This window comes from Copadichromis virginalis, linkage group LG10 (genome assembly GCF_057382275.1).
Source record: "Copadichromis virginalis isolate Kocher_CV1m ecotype Utaka linkage group LG10, C_Virginalis_male_GT1.1, whole genome shotgun sequence".
NCBI classification, from domain to species: Eukaryota; Metazoa; Chordata; class Actinopteri; order Cichliformes; family Cichlidae; genus Copadichromis; species Copadichromis virginalis.
The window spans coordinates 35,152,914-35,168,228 of record NC_140627.1 but is presented as its reverse complement, the minus strand read 5'-3'; the positions used below and the strand labels follow the sequence as shown (position 1 = coordinate 35,168,228).

Below are 15,315 nucleotides of genomic sequence, written 5' to 3'. Positions count from 1 at the left end.
AAGTTCAACAGGGTAGATGTACTTAAGGAACATGAGACTTTTTCAGATAGATAAAGGCAAATATTACAAACTACACAAAAGGCAGCCGCTAAAGCGTTTAAGTTTCAAAATAGAACAAACGAAACAGACTAAATTGTCAATTCCACTTAGAAACAAAATATTAATTCTAAAAATAAATCTTAGTTTGTTTACAGAAGAACAGACAAAACTGACTAACTTTTGTCAATATCAAATAAACTGAGAACTAAAAGGAAATTCTCAATCTCTCCTTGTTGTATAGCTGAGCTTTTCAAACAGTTTTAACAGTTACTTTAGTCTGACAAAAGCCGAATGACGAATCAGCGCTTCCAGTCAGAGACTGAGCTGCACCGGCTTATTGTATTTCCAGACTTGCTTTCGGCACATTTACAGTGTAGCTGCTCTGTTTGACTTGAAATAGCTGAAATACCTTCACACTACGGGACTTCTGTGGCTCTTCCGTTCGACAATCTCTCCGGCGTTGGAACCATCATCTGTTTTCTCTTCGGTAACCTTCGGTCACGCTCGGTTGATCTTTCTCTAGTCGGCACGCTCATTTCCTCCATTACCCGGGTGGCACGGCGGCTGGCTGCTTCCCAAACAAATACACGTGTGCGGCTTGGCACGCGTGCTGTACGTAACAAGTCACGTGACGCTGCGGCTGTGATTGGTTCGGCTCTGCGCTACTTAATTTGGATTGGCTGTTCTTTTTCTTTTTTTAAGAGGACAAGAGCGGTGAGGCCTATCACAATAGTTTAACTTTTCTATCGAGAAAACGTTATTTTACATATCGTATCGTTCTATCGCCCAGCTCCACTGCACTGACGTGCAGGTAGGAGGGCTGGAGTCACCTGAGTTTGAATCGAACGCTGATGGAACCTGTTAATATGATTTATTTAGTCTGATCATGAACACAGTGAATGAAACCAGCACACAGAACATCACCTGCTCACTGACTCCTCCCTCTCTCCCTCAGGGTTCAGGTGTTCTCTCAGGTGAACAAGATGTCGGCCCATAACCTGGCTGTGGTCCTGGTCCCGTCCCTGTTCCAGGCCATGAACCAGGACTTGATCACCCTCACTAGAGAGTTCATCATCCACCACACCCTGCTCTTCCTCGTAAGTTTGCTGCTTCCTGTTTCCTGTTTCTACGACGAGTTTGGGCTCAGCTGATCCAGCTAACCCAGAGAAAGCCTGACTGATGTGACGTTTGTGTGCAGACCCCAGACTCGGCTCAGAGGCAGGAGCAGACCACTGTCTTCTGATGAAGATCAGCTCGTTTCTTTTAGCTTACTGTGAATCTTTTGGGATGTTGAGGAAACTGTTGTTATTGAAATCACTGACCAATCACTGTCTACTTCCTGTTTCCTGTCAGTTGAACTACGGCTATCAGAGAGAATGATTACTGTTGGCTCCCCCTGCTGGCTGCTCTTTACGGTGGTTGTTAAATGAATGTTAATGTGAGGCTCTGCAGCTGAGCGGGGTGTACCACTGTGTAAGCTGAGCACTCACTTTATGAAATGTTATCTTCAAATCTGCAAATAAAACTGAATCTGAACATTTAATAAAATCTGCATTAAATTCTTGTTTTATTTTGTAATTAAATAATAATAGATCGACTTCATTGAATTTAAATAATTGACCATTCCCGTTCAAAGACCCTACATTATGACAGAGAACCCCCAACAAACAGACCCCCCCATGAGCAAGCACTTGTGACAGTCGGAAGGAAAAACTCTTTAACAGGAAGAAACTTCCAGCGTCACCAGGCGACGGGTGAGGAGAGAGCCAGAAATGCGTAATAACTCATGGCTACATGCAGAGAGGTGCACTATGACAATGCAATGAAAGCTTTGACCAGCAGGCGGTTTGTGTGCACACGAAGCGTCACACAATGAACCTTTGTGAACCATCTGGATGGAAAAAGCTTCATGAGGCTGACCATCACTAGCAGTGAATCCTGCTATGTGAGCATCAGCTCAGGGTAAACATACTCAGACCTGATTGGTCCACCTCTGATCAGCTGTAAAGGAAACTCCTGGATCAGGTCCCTACGCTGTTCAGTGTAAATGTCATCTGCAGGAAGAACGAAGCCCTGTGATGGTGAGAGGCACACAGTCTAACCACAGTGAAACATGCAGCCTGGGTTTAATGTTTGATGCTTGTTAGAAACCAGCGTGATGATCCTGGAAACAGTGAAAGCAACGAGGACATGCAGTTTGTGAACACACCGTCACAGTGTCCGTGTGTAATATGAGGCCAGAAACCCGGGTCAACTGGAACTCGACTTTGTGTTTAGTGCATTTCTACCCCCCTCCCCTCCAGTAACGCAGCACTGTAGGGTGGTCATGCACATCCTGTACACTAACACAGTGGTTCACAAAGTGGGGAGCGCGACCCCCAGTGGGGGTGCAGAGCCATTGAAAGGGAGGGCGGGGTAAGAATTAAAAAAAAAAAAAGCATGCTTGGACCCTGCGAGGATGATGGACAGCAGAGGCGTTTTTAACCCACAATCAAAGCACTCCAAAGATTTCTTACTTTTTTGACAGTATTTGCTGTTTGTGTGACACACTACTAAAAATAAACTTGGTTGAGACGTGACATTTTAACAACAAAAGTATAGATACCCCCCCTCCAAAAAAATGGTTTGTTCCAGCTCGCCTGTCCCCTGCTCTGGCGCCCTTTCTGCCAGAGCGATGGTGGCTTAAAAAAGGACATGTTGGCTGCATTTAACCTTCAGTTACTCTTTATACAGTTGGTAGGAGTCAAGCCGTGTTTCTCTTTAGCTGAAAACATTACACCAGGTAACCTGCAGTGTGGGAAACGTCTTTTCTGACGATGTTTGCTGCCCTACAATCCGTCCTGCTCTGTAGTAAAATCAATAATGCATTGACGCCGTGCAGGCCCAGGTTATTTGGCACGCTTCCATGTGTTCTACAAAAATCAGTGCTTTGTTGTGTATCTGACAGACGAAAGCTAAACCAGTTCCACACCACTGAAGCTGCAGGATCTTTACAAACCAGTTCAGGTTCATCCGTTTCATTCAACGATCTGCTTTTTCTACCATGTGTGTATGAAAACAAAGGCACTGGCATGTGCGTTTTACCCATATTCTATCGACATATTTTACTTTCTTATCGTTGCCCAACATTATACTGGTATTACTGTGAATGGTACGATATGGCCCAGCCCTTAATAGGTTTTTTTCATATTAATGTCATTTTTTCATTTAATTGAATACAACCTATTTGTGTATGATTGTCAGTCCAAAGAGGGAGAGAGGAAAGAGGGAACGTGAGGACAAAGTACAAGGTCAGGAAGAACCAGGGAAGAAAACAGACGGGGAGCAGTGACAGGCAGAAACTGTTAAACCAACAAACTACAGTAGATGCAAAAGTATTGGGCCCCCTTGAACTTTCCCACATTTTGTCACATTACAGCCACAAACATGAATCAGTTTTATTGGACTTCCAGGTGAAAGACCAACACAAAGTGGTGCACACGTGAGAAGTGGAACCAAAATCAGACATGACTCCAAACATTTTTTACAAATAAATAACTGCAAAGTGGGGTGTGCGTAATTATTCAGCCCCTTTGGTCTGAGTGCAGTCAGTTGCACATAGACGTTGCCTGATGAGTGCGAATGACTAAACAGATGCACCTGTGTGTAATCTAACGTCAGTACCAATACAGCCGCTCTGTGACGGCCTCAGAGGTTGTCTAAGAGAACATTGGGAGCAACAACACTATGAAGTCCAAAGAACACAGCAGACAGGTCAGGGATAAAGTTATTGAGAAATTTAAAGCAGGCTTAGGCTACACAAAGATTTCACAAGCCTTGAACATCCCACGGAGCACTGTTCAAGCCATCATTCAGAAATGGAAGGAGTATGGCACAACTGTAAACCTACCAAGACAAGGCCGTCCACCTAAACTCAGGCCGAACAAGGAGAGCGCTGATCAGAAATGCAGCCAAGAGGCCCATGGTGACTCTGGACGAGCTGCAGAGATCTACAGCTCAGGTGGGGAATCTGTCCATAGGACGACTATTAGTCGTGCACTGCACATCACTCTGAACACACCATCCCCACTGTCAGATATGGTGGTGGCAGCATCATGCTCTGGGGGGGCTTCTCTTCAGCAGGGACAGGGAAGCTGGTCAGAGTTGATGGAAGATGGATGGAGCCAAATACAGGGCAATCTTGTAAGAAAACCTCTTGGAGTCTGCAAAAGACTTGAGACTGGGGCGGAGGTTCAGCTTCCAGCAGGACAACGACCCTAAACATGAAGCCAGGGCAACAATGGGATGGTTTAAAACAAAACATATCCATGTGTTAGACTGGCCCAGTCAAAGTCCAGATCTAAATCCAATCCAGAATCAACATCAACATGACACCACGGCGCCAGCTGCACGGGCTCAAGGCTGGAGCTGAACAAAACTCCCTGATAACGACTGTGTGATGACTATTCTTCCCATCCCATGAAGGACACCTGGGTTGGCTGGTAGACTGTTTACTTAGCCTGATAGGGTGAAGGACACTGTCTCAGCTGAACTATGGACATGCACACACATACATTTACACTGATAAGCACTCACACATCCCCCTCCCCTTCCAACGCCTTCGATGCTTGTTGCCTCCTGGGAACACGAGGCGGGTCTGGGCCCGTGCTGGTGAGTCTGCACAGTGGCAGGATGGCTGCTGTGGTGCCTGGGATTACTCCTCATACCCAACCCTGTTGCTGGTCACGTGCTCTATAATGTTGTGCTGTGGACGTTTATGTGCTTCCTGTGCAGAGGAGTTTTTTTGTTTCCTGTTCTCATGCTGTCCTCCTGTAGCCCAGCATGACCAGAGGTCTCTTTTTTCCTCTTGTACTTTCCCATTGTAGTGTACATTTCAGTGTTTTTCTGTAATGCAACCGTTCTCCGACTTGTATCCCCATGTGATGTCTGTGTGTGTAAGGTCGGGGGTGGGTTCATTCCACTGCATGTGGCGAATAAAATAAAATTTGAACTTGAGTATCTGTGGCAAGATCTGAAACTGCTGTTCACAAACGCTGCCCATCTAATCTGACTGAGCTGGAGCTGTTTCAAAGAAGAATGGGCAAAGATTTCAGTCTGTAGATGTGCAAAGCTGGTAGAGACAGACCCTAAAAGACTGGCAGCTGGAACTGCAGCAAAAGCTGGTTCTACAAAGTATTGACTCAGAGCTGAATAATTACGCACACCCCACTTTGCAGTTATTTATTTGTCAAACAAGTTTGGAGTCATGTATGATTTTCGTTCCACTTCTCACGTGTGCACCACTTTGTGTTGGTCTTTCACCTGGAAGTCCAATAAAACTGATTCATGTTTGTGGCTGTAATGTGACAAAATGTGGGAAAGTTCAAGGGGGCCGAATACTTTTGCAAGCCGCTGCATGTTTGAGTTCCCGTCTGTGTCTTTCGGTTCTTAGACCTCTGCCTTATGGTTTATGTCTCTGTGTTTCTTAGTTGCTGTCTCCACTGTGTCAAGTTCGCGTCTCTGTGTGATCCTTCCTGTTTTACTTTGAAGGTCCGTGTCTTATGTGAATGTGTCCTGCTTTGCTTGTCTCGTCAGTCCTGATTTCTCCCAGCTGTGCCCTCCTGTGTCTCATTCCCCTTGTTACTTCCCAGTGTATTTAAACCCTGCGTTTCTCTGAGTCAGTGTCGCGTCGTCCCTCATGCTGTGTGGGTCTCCCTGTGGGTTTAGTTTGTGAGTTTCCAGTTTAGTTTGCTTCGTATGACTTCCTCCTGCCAGCGAATAAAGCTGAGTTCTTTGTGTTTAAACCTCGTGCTTGCATTTTGGGTCCAACTCCTGCCTGCCACACAGCGATTCATGACAGATATAGTATTTACATTAGCTCATATATGTTTATTTGCCATGTCTCAACACAAATAGTAGTTTAGCCAGAGCAGCATTTCCCATTTTCCAAATACACCCTGGTAAAGAAGGCCAGCAGCAGCTGCACCTCCTCCGTGTCCTGAGGAAGAAGAACCTGGACCAGGAGCTGCTGCTGACCTTCTCCCCTCCTCAGTGGAGAGCGTGCTCTCCTCCTGCCTGGTGTTTAAACTCAGGGTCCACGACTGAGCAGGAACGCTGGGCAGAGGGCTGTGTCAGGTAAACCAGGGCCATTACAGTATATATAAACCCGTGTTATCTGAGTGACGTTGACCCTGTGAACTGTATGCAGTGTGTCTGACTAATGTATGCAGGTTACATAATGTCAGCTGTATCACAGGCCTTCAGACCGCAGCGCCAGCCCCGACGAGTCTTGCTCTTTGTCTTCTGTCAGAGACAGTTTAACTGCAGGACTCATGTCTGAGGAGCAGGTTTCATGTTCAGATAAGGCTTAATCACCATGTCCTCAGAGTTGATAACAGAGCTGGGTGGAGCTGTTTATTTCCCCCACAGTTTATCCATAGCTCATGAGCCCAGTATAGCCTTGGCTCAGTTTCCTGTAAATCACGTGGGAATAATGTGAGTTAACACAACGGACTGGAGGCACTCCCCCGGCCCTCCCCCTGTTCTCCCCCTGCCCTCTGCAGCCTGCTGTACATGAGCACCGGCGGAAGAACTCAGCACATGAAGAAGATTTGACTCTCTGCAAGGATTGCAGTCTTTGAGCTCAGGGTTGAGATTCCTGTAAGTAAAACTTTATCACATTGATTTTTAGTCTCCTGCGCAGGTCACTGATTTTGGCTTTTCTAATAATTTAGAAAATGACTCCAATCATTTTTATCTTTCTTGTGAATGCAACATCTACATGGTCATATCTGCTGCAGCTTTGATGTTTTCCAAGTCAGTGCTTATGAATCTCTGTCAGTCTACTCTTTCAATTTCAGTCCATTAAAGTTCATATTCTACTGATCAGTCATTTTTGATCGCGGGCCACGTTAAAGTTTTATTTTTATATTAGTTAAAAGTTGCTGTCATGTTTTTACATGTCTTATGCAGTGCTACCTTCAGGTTTCGTAAGCGGTCCTGACCTGAGGCTGAACTCTCAGGTAAGAACAGCTGTAGCTGCATCCATGTGTTAAACAGGAAGTTGAGGTTGCTGTTGGTATTTAATGTTGAGTTGTTGCACGCTATCCGAGAACGAGACTCCCACAGAAGTCAGATAGTTCCTCTTCTATACAGAAAACTGTTAAATAAAGAAAAGCTGATTAAAAGATGTAAAAAAGCACAAAAAATATTTTTAATGAATAAATAATCAGAATGAAATGAATCACTGCTTTCTGGACGGTAATTAAAGTTGCTATTTTGCGGTGGTTGGTTTGAGTGGCTGTAGATGACGTGAACATAAGATGTTTATAGTTGGTCTCCAGGGGAACAGGTGTACTGGGCGGATTCTGACAGATAAACAGGAAGCGAGCTGGTTGGCTGACTTGAGGAAACTGTGACACGTCCACACTGATCGTTTTACTGTAGCTGAAACGGTCTGGATGCTTCTGACTCCCAGTTTTTGTTTGATTTGGAAAACTGAAGGATCATTTGGACCCGGAAATGGATAATGATGTCATAAATAACAGGCAAACAAGGACCTATCTAATATATGTGGCACTACACCTGTATGAGTTGTGTGCACTGTATATATGTATATATATATATGTATGTATATGTGTGTGTGTGTGTGTGTATATGTGTGTGTGTGTGGATTGGGGATGGAGACAAGAGAAAAAACCACAATAACAACACTGGTCCGGCCGGGTTGAGTCAAACGATGATTTAATGATCACACACGTGGGAGATGGACACTGTATGCAGACAGCCTCAGATCTCAAAATGGTGGAGCATTGATCAAACTCTTATAGCCTCTGGTGCCCCCACCTTATCATAAAAGCCTAAACATTCACATGCTTTCTCTCACACGGCGCCTAAGCTACGACCTTGGCTCCCCGTTTATCTGCTCCTGCTGAGATGGGGCAGAAAACTCCAGCATGTTCTCTTCTAATCAGACAAATAAGGCGATGACTTTCTGCGAACAGTATTTCTTATAACATCATAAAACAATATCATTCATCCACAATAAATCAGGAGTCTAATGTAATGCAAATCAGTTTAACTAATGCAATAGTTATCAGCTTCTTCTAATTCAGGAGAATAATGCAAACTAAATCTACCAATAATTCACAATCTTTAATTAGGGGTCTAACATGGCATAAAATAATATTATAATCTCACACTCCCCCTGATGAGCTCTTTATTCTAAAGAGCTCACCTACACCCTATAATCCAGTGTGGCCGGGTTCCTCTCTTCTCACTCCTGAGGCCCTTTGTCCCCCTGATGGGCGAACCACATGTGAGATGACCTCTGTGTTTGCGCAGTTCAGATGTAAGAAAAACTATTATTCCAACAATGGCAGGTACAGATGACACTCCCCAGTTCTCCCACAGCTTTATTTGGTGCTACCTTATACCCTTCAGACGTACTCAGACTAGAACCTCTGTCCAAGGAGCTTTTAGCCTTTATTTTATTGCTGCAGCTACCAGTGTCGTCCAGTTGCGTGATCCTCTGTTCTTCTTACTTCAACCTCAGGGGTTAGACAACCCTTCAGTCGTGGCACAGATCAGGGGATTATTCTGCCCTGATTTCAAACAACGATCTGTGTATCCTCGGGTCCTGTGTCTCCTGTGTATCCTCCAGAAAAAGGAACAGGAAGGCGTCCCCCTTTTGCCCAAGAGCCTCTCGAACCTCGTTGGTCTGGTGTTCCTGGATTTCCGTCAACCCCTTCATGGTTATTGCTGTGTTTATGGGATCCATCCTTTTGAGGTGACTAGCTGGAGCCCAAACGCCATGACACTTGGACCCAGTTGGTGTCTCGGCAGTCACTGTGTCTGACTCTGCTACGGAGGATCCTCGTATCTCTGTGGCCTCGTCTGGTGTCTGTCCCTTTCTCTGTAAGAGACAGAAAACCAAAACACCTCTCTTCCTAACCCTAATAATCTAATGTTGTTATCTACTGACCTTCTGGTGATTCAGAATTGGTCTAAAACATTCAGGATCTCCCAGGGACTTATTCTAATCATATCTTATGTGTGTGTAAGCGTGTTTGCATTTAGCCCTCTGCACTCAAGGCATTTCCTACACTTTATCAGTCTGGACAGTCACGCCGAACGAAGCTTATGACCTTCAAAAGGCCGAGTGCCAACTCATTATAAGCACATTTGCAAGGTGTGTTTGAAAATTACTAAAACCGCTCATATTAAGAAAAGACATCAAAAACAAATTAGCCATTTTTAATCCTCACATTTGCCCCCCAAAGATCATGTGTTTGCTTCCACCTACTGTCCCTTATGGAGACACAATATTGCAGCTACAAGGTCTCCCAGGTTGTTAAGTTGATCTGCGTGTGATGCTCTGACTCAAGAATATGATCTTAAATGAATATCGTTTAATTAACTACCACTACTTAAAACTAAAGACATAATTGAATAAAAATCACAAAGAATAACATGATATCAGTGTTATGTAAGCGCGTGCGGCCTTCTATGCTCGAAGTCACTCCACACCATAGATCAGCCAAACATCGCGTTTACTGTAGCTTTTAACCCTCATTAACTTGAGCACAACTCTATAATGAGCAACAAACTGCAATATGTATAAAAATGATCATGGTTACACCTGCAATAGAAGATCGTATGATTATCCTGACACCTGTGAATATACGATTAAGAAAGAAGATTAACCTGAGGTTATAACAATCACTGGAACACAAACGTTAGTACAATGTCAAAAGCTTCAATAAATGTTTAATGCAATGCTTGTTATATGATTCTGATGCAATAATAATGCTGATGCTAAAATAAGAGTGAGAACACCCCCTTTTATCCCGTTTAACTTGACACATAAACGTTTATAAATGCCTCTTTTAAATTTTATTTGCTCCTGTTTTCCCCTCACTGACCACAGCAGGGGATCTTAGTCATGAATCAGCCATGATTCACCTGATTCATCAGTGAGCTCCACCATCACTGGCGTCTGACAGGGTGGTGCTGCATACTCTTCCTTTAATGTCACTATTTTCAACCTGTTGATTAGAGTGCTTAAACCTGAAGTCGACTACGTCCACAACAAGTCAATACAGCTGTAAATGTGGCCAATTATCAATCTATTACCAATCAATAACAACAGATAACTTTTATTTTATACATGCTTTCAGTCAACCACTCACCCAGAGGATCTCCAATCCCAGAAAATTCCTTCTCCTCAGTCAATGAGTCTGTCCTCCTTCCATGCCCTGGTAACTGGTCCCTCCAGAGCCATATGATCTCAAATATACATACAACAAGCCAAACCACACCTTGGTCACACCAACCCTTTTCCGCCCTGAAGATGTTCAACGCCATCTTAGTCTGGACTGTCAAATTGACTTTAACGCTGACTGTTCCGACAATCCATTTTATAACGTTCCTGGTCAGATTAGCCAATCTCTGCACCAGGGTTTTAAACGTTTTGCCATCTTCATTAATTTTATTTTTATTTAGTTTCGACTCCAGATTTTCAATTTTTACCAGTTGTAATCAGTTTTTACCAATTCTTTGCTAGTTTAGTCTAGTTTTTATTTTCTGAAAATCCTTAATTTCAGTTTAGTTTTGATTAGTTTCAGTTATAGTTTTAGTTGTGTTTTGCAAAAATTAAGTGTCACCAAATCCCAGTTCCATCATATCAGTCATGCTCTTCTGCTTATCCTTGGGTATTGAGACTATTAACTCTTGCAGCACCGGGTGCTCCTAATTTTGGTTCAAGTGAATTGATAAACTTTTTGAAGGCGATTGACTCACACAGTTATTTAGATGTCCCAGTCCTGTTGTCTTGGGATGCATCACGCTGCCTTATCTGAGGTTAGCTGTTTTCTGGGGATGCTGGTTAAGTGGGGGAGCTCTTCAAGGAGGGGGAGTGTGCTCCCCCTGATGAGCTCTTCAAGATAAGCTAAGTTAACCTTCTTGTGTGAGCTTTTCAAGTGCACTTCAAGGTTTGTGGGATTTTTAATTTTATAAATGTCCCTCATGACCCCCTGATGACCCAGTACTTCATTTTTGCGCACTGTAGTACACATTTAGTTTTTGCTTGTAGCTCTCATACTCTACTTGCCACTCCTCTAAGTCCTGATGTTTCTTAGAGAGGACAACAGTACCTTTAACCTTACATGTATATCACATGTGTGGGGGTGTGGCCTTGCCAATTGTTTTTCCCACCTTTTCAAAATGGCTGGCGTGCCCACAAGCACATTTTATGGAAGAAAGAAAGGTAAGCTTGATATTTACATTTAAAATGTTTTGTTAAACTCAGATTTTTATTTTATTCAAAAAAATAAACATCTAGTAAATAATTTGAGGGGTCTTTAAGAATTAGGCTCATTGTGTTTGACAGAGGAAATGACTAATTTATTAATGTGTACTCTAGTGCACGTTGGGACTTTGTACTTATATTTATTTCACTGTTTCCTAGTAGACAACTCTTTGACAAAGGCGGAGAGAATTCTCAACAGAATAATTGAGCGAGATTCAAACATAGATTTTTCAGAAGATGAGAGCCATGTGAGCCAGATAGGAGAGGGTGAGAACCCAGGAGGAGCCACACAAAGATTATCTGCAGTGGCAGATGTAATGGAGAAAAACACAGGGCCACCTGGAATCTGTCGTCCCACCTGGTCCGAAACCAACATGTAGGAGAATCTGGAATTTTTTATTTTGAGTTAAAAATAAAATATGGGTAAAATGCAGAAATGATTTCCAGTAAAGTAAAAAATAAGAGTCACATTTATAGCTGAATCCATGACACCTGATTGTTACTACAAGATCACGTCGTTGCTAAAAGTTATCAGTGATCTCAATGTGTGAAAAGAACTCCCAGTATCTGGAGTTCAAGCTCCTGTTGGCTGAGAAACCTGGGACAAACATGTGAACAAGACCTGAATAATACCAGTAATGAAGAGTTCTCTCCAAAGATCAAGAAAAGGAAGCCCCAATCAGATGAGAGTGTAGCAAAATATGGTTCACTCCACTTGCCTGAAATGGTTAACAGTCCAAGGCATTTCAGTTGTAGAATGGGTGCAACAGTAAAACATATGTGAGATGTGGGAAGTGCCAAATGTTCCTTTGTGTCTCCAAATAAAATCACAGTACTTCCTCAGATATCATAAATTAATTGGCTTTTGTGAAATAGAAAGCCCAGTGCAATCACTTGTTCCTGAACCAATGGCTTACAGCTAGTGAAGTGTCAGTGACTTCTAAGTTGATCCCTGATCTACATTTTTATGATATTGTTATATAAATAAGTTTTAATATCCTGCTTACAAAAATTTCAGTGGAGCATTTAATTTTCTTAAATAGCTCTTGAATTTTGTTAGTTTCACATTCGTGATCAATGAACTCCCCTTGTGCACTGTAGTGCACATGTTGTAAAATTTAAATAAAGTTAGTTAAAAACAATTTTGTTTTTGTAGTGTGTTTTTTTTTTTTACCATCCCAACACTTGATTTATCTGAAAGAAAAAAGAAAAAGAAAAAGAAAAAATGAAAATACTTTTCTTTTTTTCCTATTTTCTTCCTCCCTGGGTCTCAGGAGGACATTGTGTCTCTTTCCACTGCCAGACTCTTGCTATCTCTAAAAAACAGTCCTATTCAAAGTAATCCTAAATTGGACTCTGGCGCTTTCTCCCGACTTTTCCTGACATGATTTCTGCGCGTGGACGGAGCAGCGACACAGACGACTCGACTAACGTACTGCCTTGACTTCTATTGCAGGACACGCACACATCAATGAAACTAAACACATTTTGCTATAAATCCAGTCAATTTTAGTTAGTTTTGTGAACATTCATTACAGTTTTAGTTAGTTTTCCTTTTTGTTTTAATTTTATTTCCGTTAACGCAAATGTTTTTCCACTTCTAGTTTTCGTTATTTCATTTGTTTTCTTTAATAATAATAATAATAACCTTGCTCTGCACACTGGAATAAACATAATCAACATGATCAACATTTTGCTGCGTATCAATTCACCATCTTATCGATTCAAATGCTCCATCCTTATGTGGTTTGTGACATTATGCTTATCTAAACCTCCACTCTGTCTCTAAATGTTTGAAGAATTTTTCAAGTTTGGGGTCAAATTTTGAAAATTTGACCATAAGTGAAAGTTATGGCGTTATCACCCCCTTTGGGGCTTACCTTTCCCAGTTTTGATGATGTTCCTCCCTATTCTTTGCAAGTACCCCTTTTCGGTGGCGAGAAACTGTTGGTGTGGTCAAGCGGGTGCTGTAAAAACAAAAGCTCAGGACAGAACAGTCAGCAGTCATGTACTTCATTCAAAATTAGCATATATCGAACTTCATATTGATCCTCTGAGTGTAATGGTAGATTTTAATTTGAACTTCTCAAAGCTAAAAACAATATTTTCTTTATTTTGCTCTTGTTCTTGTGCAGCACCACCCCTCAGCACATGCCCCTGTTATTTTATCTTACTTTTAAATTGCAGACTATTTCAAGAAAGCACCCAAAAGACGGGGACCAGTGTTTATCATTACATATCTCCATTTTGAGTGTGGCTGTCTATCATTCCCCTGTTATTCATAGACCTCGGTAGAGGGTTTTGTTTTGTTTTGTTTTTTACCTCTATAAAAGTTAATTGACTCTTTACATTGACCCGCTATGGTTAATAATAACATGTTCAGTCATGAGTGAAATCAAACCTTTTCTTCACTGTAGCATTTAACATTCCCAACAATATAATGTGATACCTTAATTAAAACACAGCTAATAAAACACAATTTTCTTAATGCAAACATCAGTAACTCAAAATTAGCAACCAAAGGGTTCAGTCTGCAGCTCACGCTCCTGTGAAGCTACAGCCCTTTAGTCTCTGTCAACCCTCTGTCCTTGCAAAAACAAAACAAAGCAAGACAAAACCTCCACCCTTCTTCTACAGGCTGGGTGAATTGTTGTGGACTTTCACTAATCCTAAAGTCGGCACCGTTTTTGTCTCAGTATCAAGTCAGTTAAAACGTTTAGTCGTCAGTCCGTCACAGTCCAGTCACATGCATACATCCACACACATTCATACCAGAAGTTGCTGATAATGGAGTCTCACGCGCAGCCTATTCGAGCCTCCATCACCAGCAAGATGACGTCATCATTTTAAAGGAAACAGTTCCTTGTTTTTTGACTGGATTGACTCGCTGCAATCCTTTTAGGCTCAGCACTTCTCATGTGATCAATGTCCCATATAAGTGAATTTCTCCCAAGCTCATTATAAACATGGAGAAAAATACTTTGCGACTGTTTTCAGTAAGAATATTTTATAGCGCTTTAAAGTTCAGTCTCTCAGGCCTGGATTAAAGAGCCGATTTGTTAAATCAGGAACTCACAAAATACCAAAATATCACCACCGGTGGATCACACCTCTCAGATGTTCTTATCTCAGTGCACTGTAACAAAAGCACAAACAAACGTAGCCAATAAAACACTCATATAATAACAGATACTGGGGCCCATTGCAAACATGTCCAAGCATAAAACCATCTTTCTCTCTCTTAGAGAAAGAAAACAATCCAAACCTCACTGATAAAATCAACCTAGTGTCAAACAAAACCCAAAAATCAACCAAAACTTCACCAGAAAGTTTTTCTCCCTCCCGGGACAATATTGTGTAAGCATACCGGTACCGTAACTCCTTTTTGCACTGACAAAAACATGTTGGATTGACTTAACTTAATAGTGGACACTGGTTGCACACAAATGCGTTGCTGTGTGAAGCACAGTAAACAATTCAGTGGAGGCCTTAAGCCATAAACAGACATCACGCACAGACATTGTTTTCACAACCACACTGTTGTGACCTTGTCCCCTAAATCTACACAGATGCCCTCTGTGTGGCATGAAATGCATTTAACCAATAAACAATCAATGGCTTCTTGTTGTTGTAACCGACTCCGTATTTGGATGTTTGTGTGCAGCATTTGTTAGTAAAGCATTCTTCATTGCATCAGCGTGTGTGTGTGGATCACTTCTCAGTGAATTGAATCAGCATTTCGATTTTTTCAGGTGTGTGTGTGTCATTTCTCACTCAACCAATGAGTGCATGTGTTCATATGTGTGTTTCTCTTCATTCTGAGTCAGTGCATGTAGATGTGTGTGTTTGTGTGCGTGTTTGTGTTCATCACTTTCCTGTTCTGGTGTTCTGGGTAAACCACGGCCTGAAGCGTGCCCTGGGGTCCTGCCCTCCTCCTTTTCAGTCCGTTTGCATCCGTTGGTGCTGCTTCTCAAAGTTCTGTCCATACT

The 15,315-nt window shown here is 42.4% G+C and overlaps 2 protein-coding genes across 4 annotated transcripts in view; both read left to right on the top strand.

Annotated features, from left to right (window-relative positions):
* Nucleotides 1–1,587, top strand: part of LOC146700994 (arf-GAP with Rho-GAP domain, ANK repeat and PH domain-containing protein 1) — a 28,972-nt gene extending 27,385 nt beyond the window's left edge. For all 3 annotated transcript variants that reach the window (XM_085471269.1, XM_085471268.1, XM_085471270.1), the window contains exons 25-26: nucleotides 995–1,136; nucleotides 1,238–1,587. In XM_085471269.1, coding sequence (XP_085327395.1) covers nucleotides 995–1,136; nucleotides 1,238–1,282 — 187 coding nt within the window. In that variant the 3' untranslated portion in view covers nucleotides 1,283–1,587. The remainder of the gene's footprint in view (nucleotides 1–994; nucleotides 1,137–1,237) is intronic.
* Nucleotides 1,588–6,525: 4,938 nt separating this feature from the next.
* The window catches only part of LOC146700993 (uncharacterized), a 28,479-nt gene continuing 19,689 nt past the window's right edge, over nucleotides 6,526–15,315 (top strand). Inside the window, exon 1 of the mRNA XM_085471266.1 lies at nucleotides 6,526–6,678. The gene's annotated coding sequence lies outside the window, so the exon portion shown is untranslated. The remainder of the gene's footprint in view (nucleotides 6,679–15,315) is intronic.